Consider the following 14,791-nt stretch of genomic DNA (forward strand, 5'->3'; position numbering starts at 1 on the left):
AACATCACCATAATGAGTTTGATGAACTGGAAAGGAGGATACGTGGCTATGAATATCCGCAAGAATAGTAGCGTCTTTTGCACTGGATGGTTTGTGTTTTCCCCTCTCATCACTGGGTAATTTTCCAATTAGTATCAGCTGGCACAAACGCTTGACACTAGATTCACTAACACAATAAATACTCAAAAATGCTTTCTTACACACAGCAACCAGTTTACCAGAGTCCCTTACATGGTACACAAACATAGCTTCTCGTCTGCCAGGTTCGTCTTTCCTGCCCCTTCGTCTTTGAACATCTTTACGCATTATTAGTCCTTGCAAAAACACATCCTGCTCATTCTTGGTATTAAACCCATTCATTTGGTTTACTGCCTCAATGAAGGTATTATCTGAAACTAGCCTGAAGCACTTTTTCTTGCATCTGAAATCAAAGAACAGTACATAATTATTATTATTACCTCTTGTAATTTGTTCGTCACTCTTCAATATATGTTAATGTTAGTAATTTAATTGGTATATAGTACAAAATGCAATAATACACCAAACAGTCTACGCCCTACTATTTCTAACCATTCGGAAATCTGTGAAAAATATTGTGATTGAGTTTGAGGTACATAACTGAACACATCCATTAAATTTTATTGTTTAGCTTAATTATGATATTTATTCAAAAATAAATAATGACAGTTTTTTTTTTGCAAAGCACTCTAAGATTTTTATATGCCATATAAGTTACTAGTTTAGTAACCTGTATCCTGATTTGAACTAGGTACTTTATAGTAATAAGTCGTGCATTTTCTGCAACGTTTGCATGTAACAACAATTATGTATAGTAAATGCCGTAAAAGGGGAAGACTGGATAGCAATATATAAATAAAATTCGTGAGAATGTGACAAATAATCTATTGGCTGGAGGACTAACTTTTATTTTTTATTTTTGGAATAAATGTTAACTTATATTGTATTATCAAGTATCACTCTTTTTTAACACATTTAACACACAAGGGGTTTGTGTTGTTAATTATATTTTCAGGACATCTATTAATAAATTATTCTGAAGGTAAAAAATTTATTTTCTCTTCATCTATATTCACAGAGAAACATTTTATTGATTTAAATGTAATGTTCTGCAGTTCGTTTTCCTGAGATGGCAACACCACTAACATTTCTCACCAATTGCAAGACCGCGAGTGTTCTGGTATTCTCATTTTACTGTATTATTTAGTATCGTTCTTACAACTTATTAGCCCTATGTTCTTACCCACATTCTTGTCCAGTGCATCTAGCTGGTACAAGCTTGTTTACATGGTTCTTGTGTTCCAAACCTTTTACCTTAGCCTTTTTTATAATGTTTCTTTTGTATTCAGCAGTCCTTTTGACACCCTTCTTTCGTATATCATTGTTGTCAATAGCTTCTTCAAAATAGCTCTTCAAACTACTGCTAGAACACGCTATTTTCCTGCAAACTTACTTTTGTTTTATTTCCCTACACGTACGTTTGCAACAACATTTTCGTTCACACTGAGCTGAACATATTTGTCAACAGATAGCATACAAGTGTCAGCACATTTAGTTCCAGTTATTTAAGGTAGATGGCATACGTGTCCACACAACCACGCTTACTCTCACATCAAAACATTTTTCACAGTCAAAACGACCTAAGTCCGGGACTTAGGTTGTTTTGTCTATAAAGATAAAAATACAGAAAATACAGGAGCAGATAAAAACGCAAAAAGACGTGGACTAAAGTAATTTTAACAGTAAACTGTAGCCCTTTGCAATTGCTTCACGATTAGGCAATAATCTCAATACACCAAAAATGTGACTTAAGTTGTTTTGCAAATTCACCATTCATATAGAGATCGCTCTACCAAAGGACCCGCTATATAGAAGAACTTCTGTAAGGTTGGTCAGGTGGTTGAGATATGGAGAATTGTAAAATTTTACTATTTATAATTATTCAAACTGGAATCGTACTCTAATATAATCATAATTAGTGGTGCACCGATATGACTTTACCAATTACCAATTCGATTACCGATTATGAGAGCAATAATCGGCAGATACCGATTCAGTTACAGATTATAATGAACAAATTTTTTTAAGTGTAATAATGCACACAAATTTTTTTATCCCCATGTGAATTTAATAACAAAGTTAGGTAAAATCGTGAATACAGTTATAATAACAGTATAAGAATATATAAAATACACTATTAAGTCATTGCAAAGTGTAAATTAAATTAACTTCTATTTATATTTGTTATTGTAAACAACTTGAACTACAGTCTAATAATTGTAATTTACAGTGGGTAAGTTTTTGTTGCGGAAAACTAGCATTATTATCGACTATCACATAAGGTTGCATCGAGAAATTACCGTTTTAACAATGTAAACATGTTGCTATATTTTGTTCACTTGAGTTTATAGAAAAATGTTTCCACACCACTTTTTTTCTCCCTAGTCGCCATCTCACTATAATTATATAAAAGTGACTCAAAACCAATTCTAGCACATGTGATTTTATTAATGTTGACTGAATGTATAAAATTATAAATACTTTTTCATTTTTCACGTCACATACAAATAACACAACAACGGATAATGTTACCAAAGACGACGAAGACAAAGAAGACGGCCATAACGAGTTTGTAAAACACAGTGATAAACTCTGAAAGGTATCGGGACCACGATTTTGAACCGCTACTACGACTCGAAAAGATTGATTCTCATAGAATACACTGCAACTGCTTGTGGTATTTTGATTGCGTGCCATCTATTTTACGTCTCTGGCTATAGGTAATGTACAAGGCCACTAAACAAAAGACAGAACAAAAGACGAAACGTAAATAAACGTGTAGGAAAAATGCATTTTTTATTGTTCGAGGCAATGAGATTTATTAAACTTAACGAAATATCTCTAATCTTGATATGACGGAGTTAGATGAATTTTGTAATATATACAAATATTACCGTATTTCGTCCTAAAATGTGTGACAAAATATTACACGGTAAAAACCTACTTAATTACGCCGAGACATAGATAATCTGCAAAGTAATCGTTAAGATAATCGCCGATTACGATTAATCGGTAAGTACCCATAATCGCTGATTACGATTCATCGGTATCCGCATCGGTGCACCACTAATCATAATTGCACTAGTGAAAGGGCCCTTTGTTTGTAATAAAATAGTAAGAAGTCAGTCTCAACCTCATGTTTTCATGAAAAATACATGTTAACAAATTAGATATAAAATTGAAAATATGAATGTTACAAAGGATTCCAACCACCACTTTTGAAATACTGTTAACAGTTTATGTACAAACAGAAATAAATGCCTACATGGCTGTAACTGTAACTGTTGGAAACTGTTAAAAGAGTTTCATTATGCTGATGCATCATCTTCATTGTTGTCAATAAAATAATCACAGCAAGGAAGTACTGTATAACCTACATTAATTTTTTTTGTACAAGAAACTTAGTCTATAAGATGGGCGCCATCTTGTGCTATAGAACATTCCCAAAATCATCGGTCATAACATGTGCAGCCAATAACTACTGCACAACCCGAAAACATTGACCCAAAATAGGTATGTTTACCTAAAAATCAGTGTATCTGAATCTAAGGCGACCCCTTTGTTTTGAATTATAAATTATGGTAAAAAAAATGTCGTCTTAGATTCGGGTATATACGGTACTTACTTCTCGAATACAAATATTGAATATTAACAGCAAGAGTGAGAAATAGAAACTCACAATCTACACCATGTCTTGGCCTTATTGGGCTGAAACACTCCAAATGGAAACAGAATAAATAAATTTTAAAATAATTTACGAAATGTTGGGTTTGAACTTCAGACGGATTATGTTTTTTTTTTTTTTGGTGGTATTGGGGGGGGGGGGGGGGGGGTGTTTGCATTCTATCCCTAGGCAAATTTCTCTCAATGTCCCGGCCCCATGGATAGATAAAAAAAAGCAGCATGGTTATTGCCCATAGCTCGAAAGTTGTGATACACCCCCCCCCCCTACCCATATGCCCCTTTCCATTGTTTCTTCAGGTCATAGTCGTGAAATTAGTGTATTGTCATCTGAATTACATATACGTACTTGCGAAGTTTCAAACCAGTATGACAGAAGCAGGTTGAAATTGACTTCCAAGATTTGACTACATGGTTGCAAGTAAGCCTGTGCGATATCAGTTTTTTAGTTCGAATCGAATTCGAATACAAATACCAAATTATTCTCGAATACGAATATTGAGTTCGAATAATTGGAATGAGAATTGAAATCCCATATAACATGTTATATCACATCCAGGGCCGGCGCGTTCATATAGGTGAACTAGGCAACCGCCTAGGGCGCCAAGTAGCTGGGGGCGGCGCAGCACGACACACAACAGCTGATATAATACAGTAGAATCCCCCTGGAACGACCCCTCACGGTTCCCGAAAAAACGGTTGTACTTACGGAAGGGTCGTTCCAGAGAATTTGGGTAATTTTTGGCCAATTCCCCCCCTTCCCCCTTCCCCCCCCCCCCCTCCCCCGGTCAATTCACGGAAAGAACCGTCCTTTATTTGGGCAGCTTTAAAATAACACCGTGCTAACGTTATGTAACGTGGGTAGTTTATTTTTTATCCATTTATTGCTCCCCCCCCCCCCCCCCTTTTCCTCACTTTCGGCATCACCATTCGTCCCGCCGCGCCGGATGCCTGCCGGACACGTCTCTCTGCGCCAGGCGAGCTAACGGGCGGCGGACATAATAACCAACCGACGTGAGAAGGGAAGCGGACGTCAGAGTATTTTCCCTGGGTTTTAAAAGTGTGACAGCTAAGGTTGTTATAAATAAGGGTCGGGCCAAAAAGCTATTTTACATGGTACGTAACTGGGTGGTTTTAAATATAGAGCGGCCGAAACACAAAAATGGGCCGAAGCGATGGCAACGTTTTTTTTTACAGCTTCAGATAATGATGAACAAAAAATATATTTAAGCTGTGTATTTCGCTTGGCACTCATTTTCACAAATGTGAAACGAAAATCCCAAAAAAAATTCAAAATCAGTGTAAAACTGCGTGTGTCGTCAACGATCGTTCATAGAATCAAGCCAATAATTTTACCAAATCAAAATCCAAAAACAAATGCGTGTGTCGTCAACAATATACAAAATTCACAAAATCAAACCACTAACCAAATCGGCGTCCAAGAAACAAAGCGTAATAAGTCGTCAACAATAATAAAAACCAAGAAATATCCGAATCAACAAGCAAAAGAAGCGTATCCACCAGCGAGCAAGATCACACTAACAAGCCACAAGACAAAGACACGGGATCAAGACGGCAACAGAAATGCGCATGCGCACCACTGTTTACCGTTATCGCTATGGTGGCCAGTCTGGACTCTGGAGGGGTGGTATCTATTTTTAGCCATGCGTGCGCCTGCCAACAGTACAGCGCTCGCCAAGAAAAACGTGACGCGCAGCGCCGTACTTAGTGTGTAGCGCACTTGTTTTTCATCTGATTTTACTCTTTTTTTTTTTTTCGAATTTTTTCACGGTTCCTTGAAAACTGGTCGATCTTACGAAATGGTCGTTCCAGAGGGGGGTCGTTCGGGAGGGATTCTACTGTATGTTTAACGATTATTGAAGCTAGAAGAAAATGGGTTTTTGTAACAGTTTGGAATATTTATATTGATATAAGTAATTATTTAAATTCCACGGTGACCTGTTTATGGTTTGTAATAAGTAAAAAAGTAAAAAAAAAAACACAAGCCTTCTTTACATTTGATTGTTGTCAAAATCTTAGGCTTATGTGATGTATTTTGAGGCAAGGAAAAATTTTTTTGGGGTGTCCACCCCCGGGGGTGGCGGGGGGGGGGGGGGGGGGGGGGCATTAAGGTTTTTCGCCTAGGGCACCGATTTACCTTGCACCGGCCCTGATCACATCACATTACAATATGATAACAGGTACATACTTATAATTTTAAGGTTCTCCAATTTTATAATTAGTTCGTATGAGTTGCGGCCGAGAGTTCATAGCCGACGGACGTGTGCGCCGTGCGCTCCGCCGGCCTTTTGTGTGTTGCGTGTTCGCCGCGAGTTATTCATCATTAATTTGTTAGTGAGCAATCAATCAGATTTTTTGGGGTTTCCCTCATCAGTGTGTGATGCTTCCTTTTGTGAAACAAATGTAAAATCCCATTCTAAAATGTTTAGGTCACCCAATAGGAAATCGGCATCTGTAACTACTGGATCTGGATCTGCCTCTACTGATTCTCTGGAAAAAAAGACGTTTGGAATTACAAGGCTGGAAATTTTAGATAGTACTGAAGCTCCTAATTTCAATGATTTAGTAAAGAGGATTGACTTGCTTTGTGCCAAGTTTGACGATCTACGAAGTGAAAATGAAGTTCTTAAAACTTTACTAATAGACTCGCGTAATGAAACGGCCGAAATCAAACAGGAACTACTTCATATTAAAAGTTTATTACCGTGCTTGGACAAGGTGAAATCGTATAGTCAAGCTTTGCTTAAGTCCTCAAACAACAAGAACACGGAAAGTGAAAGTGTCGAAACAGCTAGTGTCGCAACAGCTGGTGTCTCGGGTAACGGTACTCCGTCCCGTGACCCACTTATGAATCAGCATGAAAAGCGCTTCGCCAAGAGCAGTAATAATATCACTAACCAACAACCCAGTGAAGATGGTTTCACTACGGTGCAATACGGACGGAAAGCCAAGAACATTGTTAATTCAGATGAAAAACGTGACCATGATCGCAAAAAACCGCCCATGCAAGTAGGCATCAGAAATATCCCTACTCTAAAGACAGTTAGCAAATTGGTTCCAAGGAAAACAAAAGCATTATTTGTGACACGATTTGACCCCTCTGTTCAGGAACATGAGATAGTAGAGTATATTACTAATGAACTGAATCTCTCTCACGTTAAAGTCGTTAAACTACGTACCAAATTTAACACTTACTCATCATTTCATATCTCTGTGCTTGAAGAAGACTTTGTGAGAATAAATAACATTGTTTTCTGGCCCAGTGGATGCCTGATCAGTCCTTTTTACGGGAAACTGCATCCTGAACAAATCACTAATAATGGATCTACGTCTGCTTCTGGACGGGTCAACGGCAATCCTGAGATTACATCTGCGTCGGCGTCTGCTTCGACGCCTACACTTATGTCTGAGTTGACCTTATCTGCGTCTAATCCTTCCCAGGAGCCCGGAGGAGCTCCATAAATCTTTATTTGTGGCTGTTTCTCCCAAAGAGTGGGTAATCTTCTACCAAAATGTGAGAGGACTCAGGACTAAAGCAATTGAATTTTCAAATAATATTTTACATACAAACTATGATATCATTTGTCTCACTGAAACCTGGTTTACGGCAACGTCTATAAACTCGCACTATTTTAATGATTCGTATCACGTATTTAGAACCGATAGGGACCCTTCTTTAACACTAATGAATAGAGGAGGTGGTGTTTTAATTGCAGTAAATAAAAATAAATTCAAAAATGTATTTATTACTCATGAATACGACCATTTGGGAATAGAAGCCATTTGGATTAAAATTAGAACCAATCGTAAAAAATATTTAACACTTGGTAATATTTATTTACCACCTCAAATTACTCCAGAAACTTATGCACTTTATTTTACACATCTGGAGGAAAAATTTAAAAATTTCCAAGATGACATTTTACTCTTAGGAGATTTTAATGTACCTGGAGTTGATTGGTCTCACTTTCACACTTCAAATATTACTCAAAATTCTATAAAATCTAAAGCATTTGCATTAATCAGTTTTGTAACCACTTTGGGTTTGAATCAGTTTAACTATACTCAACATCCTACTCGTCTACTGGATCTTTGTTTCACTAACTTAGATCTATGTACTATAAATAACGCTCTTGATTATCTTGTTAAAGAAGATGTTTATCATCCAGCACTTTCTGTAAACTTCAAATTGGAAATAGTATCTAATGTTCAAAGTGATTCTGCTTTGTTTTTAAATTATAAAAAGGGTGATTATCTTGGTCTAATCACTGCATTGAAAAATCATGATTGGTCTGTTATTTACAATAATACTTATGACGTAAATACTATGGTGGATCACTTAACATCCATTATGCATGAACTCATGAATACGTATATTCCGACTTCTGTAAATTGTAAATCCAGGTTTCCTTTTTGGTATTCTAAACAACTCATAAAATTATTAAAATTAAAAAAACATTATCATAAATTATATAAAAGAAATTTGAACCCTCATTACTATTCAATGTTTGCACATTTTAGGAAGGAGGTAAAAAAACTGTTAATTAGAGACAAAAAATATTGGTTAGAAAATATAAATAATAAAATTAAACATAACCCAAAAAAATTCTGGAATTATGTTAGGATAATGAGGAAAGGCTATGATCAACAATTATCACTTAAAATTATTGACTCTGTAACTAATGATTCTTCGCTGATGGCCAACTGCTTTGCAGACTATTTTGCTAGTGTCTATTTAACTCCTACCAAAATTAATTATTCATCTACTTTCTCCTCAAATAACCATTTCATACCCATGTTACTCATTTCTGAAAGTCTTGTTCTTTGGAGTATAAAATCCTTAAAGTCCTCTCTCTCAACTGGTCCTGACGATATTCCCAATTTTATAATTAAAGGTTGTGCATTTATTCTTGCACCTATTCTTCAACATATTTTTAATATTAGTATCTCTAGTGGTATTTATCCCACTAAATGGAAAACTGCCAAGGTTGTTCCTATCCATAAGAAGGGTAACAAGCTTGATGTTTCTAACTATAGACCAATCTCACTATTGAATGGGTTTGCTAAAATTTTCGATAAAATTATATGTAAACATCTTAATTTTAATCTAAAAACTTGTTTCACTGAGGCTCAACATGGTTTTAGAATTGGAAAAACCACTACAACGAATTTAGTGTCGTTCTTAAATCCAATTTACTCTGAAGTTATCACTCGTGGTCAAGTTGATGCTTGCTACTTTGACTTGGCCAAAGCTTTTGATACTGTAAATCATCAAATTCTTCTTTCTAAATGCTCTTCTTTTGGACTAAGTGACAAATATATAAATTGGCTAACTAGCTATTTAACAAACAGAAATTTCTTTGTTGCAATAAAGAATATAAAATCAACTCTATATACTGCACCCTCTGGTGTTCCTCAAGGTGGTTCCCTTTCTCCCCTATTATTTAATATTTTTATTAATGACATCATTCATCAACTTAATTACTCTACTGGGACTCTATTCGCTGATGATTTAAAGATATATCGCAAAATATCTTCTTATCATGATTACTATCTTCTTCAATCCGACATCTCTGCAGTGGCAAATTGGTGCAACACAAATTTGGTACAGCTTAATAAAGATAAAACTACCATCATATCATTTACTAGAAAATACTATCCTATCTGTTATAGGTACAACCTTGACAATTCTCCCATACTAAAAACTAAACATGTTAAAGATCTTGGCGTACTTTTGGATTCTAAATTATTCTTTCATTTACATACTGATTCACTTATTTGTCACTCTAATAGAATTCTTGGTCTCATCAAGTACATCACCTTTCATTCTACTAATATTGATTCAATATTATCCTTATTTATGTCTTTAATCAGATCTAAACTTGAATATGGCTCTATTATTTGGAATAATTTAAATTTAACTGACATTGAGAAATTGGACAAAATTCAAATGAAACTCTGCCACTATATAATACAAAAAACCAATAGTTCAATCAACTTAAATAGTCTTCTAGGTTCACTTAAGGATAGAAGAAATGTTCTTGATGCTCTATTTATTCATAATTGTTATTATAATTACCTTAATTGTCCTTATGTCCTAGAATCAACCGGTATTAAAATTTCTTCCTTTAATTGTCGCAAACCACCTTTTTTATGTACTTTCAATAAAAGGAATGATCTATTATATAGATTGATTTCTAATTACAACAAACTTGTTAATCATTTTGATCAAACCAACAAAAAAATTTGCCTCAAGAACATCTTATCTAACTTCTAATATTTTATTATATTTTTTGACTTCATTGTATTTTAGTTTCCGTGCTATTTGTATTTTTTTTCTATTGTCCAGTTTGTATTTGTTTGTCCATGTGTCTTTGTAATCTCTTTGTATATATGTATGGTGTCTACCACTATGGCTTTAGCTGTTGGTAGACATGTCACAATTTTAAATAAATAAATAAATAAATAAATTTAAATAAATAAATAAAAAGAGTCTTGTCACATCACTACATATTAGCTAATTTTTTTTGTGGAGAAACACAAGCTGCTCTACATTTTCGGGGAGTAGACTCTCTCTTCTACACATCACAATGTTGCCAGCTGTTGAGAAAAGTCTCTCACTGCACACTTGTGTGGCAGGTATAGGCAAGTACTTTCTTGCTACCACAGCTATGTTTCGGAAACAAGTGCGCCCCTTCTCTGACCAGAAACTGAAAGGATTTTCATTCATTGGGATTAAGAGTGCTGCCAGATATTTGTTTACTTCTCCTTGGATAGTTTCTTCGCAGCTTGCAAACGTAGACTGAGCTGCTGTTGAAGGTTTCACGTAGGCCCACAGAGATGACTTCTTAATAGGCATTTCACTTGTAGCCTCACTTGTCTCAGTTATAGTTTCAGATACTGTGTTCAGCTTACACAGCTTACATACTTCCCTGCACAAATTTTCAACCCATATTTTTTTAATTTTTATCCTCAATTAGTAAATCTTTGAACCGTGGATCTACCATCATAGAAAACACATTTACTTCACAATCTTGGTACACCATGTAATGTGATCGCAAGCTTTTAAGTAAGTTCTTGGCAAGAGTTTTTTTTTTTTTTTTTTGGACGCGCAGGACAGGATAATTGCCTGAGCTGTCACTACGCGAGGAATTTGTTGGGGGGGGGGGGGTGGTTGCCGCCTGCATCCGGTCGTTTACTGTGTATTATCCAATTGAAAAACATTGACGTAGCATGTTAGGCTTTTGGAGTCTGCTGTGAGTCTGCGGCCAGATGTTTTCCACATGGTCTACAATTTTCTTTCTCTTCGCCGTCACGTTCGGAATTTAATTACAGTGCCGAAAAACCATGTTTCATCCTCTAATCTGAAAACTGTCACCTATAACGTCCCGGTTGTATGGATTTTAGAGACATGTATTTATCTTTATCAGTATGCTGACAGTTCAAATCTATTTTAAACGACCTGACGGCATTCTTCTACATAAAATACGTTAGTTATCGCTCCGAATTACTGTGTTCAAACGGGCTTTACGTGGCCAGATGTAGTGATCCCGCTCAGCCTTTTTCGTAAATGACTGAATATTCGTTTTTTCGAAGTGTTAGTATTCGAAATCGAATCGAATACGAATAATAAACTATTCGTTTTGATATTCGAAAATTCGAATATTCGCACAGGCCTAGTTGTAAGTGAAGCTAATAAAAGCGTGTTCAAAAATGAATGCTCGTTGGTTTGCACCGTATGCATTCCTATACCATTCATATGACAAGGGGGGAAGGTTTAGCTGTTATGCTTTTTGTGGTACCGGGTGTGTATTTAGGGTTCTCGGTGCCGGTTGATTTGCATAAATTTGACAGAACCAAAAACCGTGGCCCACTCATTACTGGTATTTTGTAAGCTAATCTCTAACCTTGGAATAGGTAGGCCAATCGTTACTGGTGCCAAAATTGTGTTGGTGAAAATAAATTGAAATTTTCTGGTTCAGAATTTTTGGCTTTCATTTATAAATTTTTCTTATGCTTCAAATGTAATATGTTATTTATGTTGTACAGTTTTAATGAACTTATTTTTATGATGCAATTATTTTTTTACTTGCATGGTTTGTTAATATTTTAATTGGTTTTCATTGTTCAACAGCTAAAAAGTAACCTCCTAACCTGTTAATTACAGTACCACCGTTATGAAAGGAACTGGATGCCATATTGTTTTATCTCGGTGCCATAACAGTTTTTTTTGTTTTTTTGAATTTCTTCTTTGTTAAAGCAATAATCACACAGAAAACTTGTGTAGCACCCAGACAATATGAACTTCGGGTATTAATTATAAATATACTACACTTTAATGAAACCATAATTAACAGGATGAAATTATGTCTAAAACATTTTGAAACTAAGATATTGTCTTTCGGTTTCTAATTTATTGTAACAATATAACATTCATTTTTCATGTGTTACTTCATTGTGAAATGTTGAAAGAATGTGTTTGATTGCCTTTCCTGCATGATGAACTTATCATTATGTGAGGTAAATGAAACTTACAAAAATTACCCTGAGTTGAAACCAAAGATTTAAATCTCTGTTCTGGGTGGTTAGTTTAAAGGAACTAAAGCCAGAACCAAAAAATTGGGTAACTGCACAGGCCTAGACTATTTGAATTCAAAAATTGGATTGTTTGCAAAGGCCTACTTAATCATTTAATTTTGGCCCACACAGTAAAATGGACTTAGTTTACCTTTTGTAAATAGTGCGTTATTTTTTTCAAAATTGTAACATCTAATGATTTCTGATTCAGTCCCGATTCCTAGGGATTCTTTTTTTTTTCCTTCTGGAATTTTCTGAAGCCAATATGCCCTATCCCGCCCAGCTCTAGAGTCGACGTTCTTCAAAACAAGCTTTCCTGTAATGTGCGCCATGTTCTGTCGCAGTCCGCAAGAATATTCTATATTTTAATTGGGGGAAGATTGCTAGAGTGCCTGGGTTCTTATGATTATCTAGCTCCACCTGTAACATTTGGCCTGTCTCTCCACTTAAAATCTAAAGATTGTTGTGAGTCGGCAGTATTGATGGGAGTACAGCAGCGTGGTTGTGGTGCGCAGCTGTACCTGGAGTACCACCTGAAGCCCACCTGGGACTGGCTGCTGACGGTGATGGACTCGACGGAGGCCCAGCTGAGGTTCGGGGCGTCGCTCACGCACTCGTCGGACCCCGCCCACCCGGGACACCCGCTCCACCAGGCGGCGGGGCTGGCCCTGGGGGCCACGAGCGGCCTGGGGGGCCTGCTGGGCCCCGCGGCGCTGTCCCTGTCGGTGCTGAGCAGCGGGGGCCAGGCCGGGACGCCCGGCGCTCCGTCGCGGGCCGGGGGCGCGCACCGCACCGTGGTGTCCACCAGCGCGGGCTCCGGCCACCGCATCGTGGGCTTCTCGGCCAGCAGCGACGCCCCGCGCCCCGCCCGCGACCGAGAAGGTGAGCGCACCAGTACGTCACCGCACTTTCTGCTTAATGTTGTATTGAATTTATCAACGAGTTGGTTGTAATTTTCTACTGGTGGTGATATTGAAAAATTCCATTCAATTTTCCATCATAAATAAAAATATTTTCATGACTAGGCCTGTGAGGGTATTCGAATGCAAATATGAATTATGTAACTGTTAATGTTTATATTTAAATTGACCTCTAAATACTAAGACTTTCAAATAACTTATATTATTTGTGTACAAATATTTGAAATAGTATACCTCGTTGCTTTTTTTTTTATGCTGTAACATCCTGTTAAGATGATTTTCAAGGGACTGGATGATAAAAATTGATAACAGGGTAAAGGAAAACATTATAGGTCATTGCTACATAAAATAATATCACTTAAATAACATACTTAGATATTGCACTATTTTTTTTTAATTTCTCTTTTACTATTGGGAGTTCGTTACCCACAAAAATTTGTTAAGAAAAGCCTCAAATTGATCTTTTAAATGTTAAAGTTAGACTAACTAATTATTCAAAATTATGATTTACCTCTTAAGTAACCATAAAAACCACACAATGTAGGCCCTTAAGGTCTCTGATGCCTCTTGAATTTTATTTTTTAATAATGGTAAACACCTGTAGGAAGATTCTTATGTATCAGGTCTATCACCATCAGTGCACATTTTGATGTAAAAAAATTTCAACCTGAATGGTATTTCTTTAGTAGCTGCTGTTGTCATAAGCTCTTTTTTGATGACATCTCCGGGCACAGTTAGCATCATTTGCACCGGTGTTAACTTCGTTATTTTTTTGCAGCATTCTTTAATTTTGCTTCTTAAGTACAGTAGAATCTTGTTATAGCGAGCACGGTAATAGCGAGAACACGGCTATAACGAGGTATTTTTAGGAATTTACTGCAAGATCGCTTGAAGCGCGCTTTTGTTATTTGTCTGCTTTATCTCCACCCCTCTCGCTCGCCACTAGACATCTTGCTGTTGACGCCTGTCACATTCTTCAGCCGTGCAGTCGCCACCTAAGTGCGTGGCTTTAAAAATGGAATCCTGTCCTTTCTTTCTTTTATCAAACTTCTATTAGTTATCTGTGCCTTGTGTAGACAAAGTTTGGGATTGGAACAGAAACAACGTAAGAAAGTATTTTTTACAAATTAGAAATATGTGTGTTTTTGTTTTTATAATGGCCTATTTTCAGGTTTTTTTTAGTTGTTATCTTAAAAGAGATAATATGAAAAAGCCGCTCTAATGAGATTTAATTGTTTCTTGGTTAACAAAAACTATTAATTATCAAATATTGTTAATTGTTTATATTCTATTTATTATTATTCACGCGACGTCATACTGTACGCGTACGTAATATGACTGGATTCGTTGCTGCAACATAACATACATAGCATGTTAAGCGGTATCAGAAGTAACGAGTAACGTAACGATAGTAACGAGTACTAATTGTTATAGTAACGAATACATACGGGTACAGATTTTTTCGTTACTTTTACACCTCTAGTAGGCACTACCGTATTTATTTCCGAATCGCT

The 14,791-nt window shown here is 36.3% G+C and overlaps 1 protein-coding gene across 10 annotated transcripts in view; it reads left to right on the forward strand.

Moving 5' to 3' along the window:
• LOC134535487 (E3 ubiquitin-protein ligase UBR5) overlaps nucleotides 1-14,791 on the forward strand; it is a 172,261-nt gene that overhangs the window by 102,943 nt on the left and 54,527 nt on the right. For 8 of the 10 annotated variants that reach the window (XM_063374610.1, XM_063374614.1, XM_063374612.1 and 5 more), the window contains one exon: nucleotides 12,873-13,251. In XM_063374610.1, coding sequence (XP_063230680.1) covers nucleotides 12,873-13,251 — 379 coding nt within the window. The remainder of the gene's footprint in view (nucleotides 1-12,872; nucleotides 13,252-14,791) is intronic. The other 2 variants (XM_063374615.1, XM_063374616.1) reach the window with 1 other exon arrangement.

Source organism: Bacillus rossius, chromosome 8, assembly GCF_032445375.1.
Source record: "Bacillus rossius redtenbacheri isolate Brsri chromosome 8, Brsri_v3, whole genome shotgun sequence".
NCBI lineage: Eukaryota > Metazoa > Arthropoda > Insecta > Phasmatodea > Bacillidae > Bacillus > Bacillus rossius.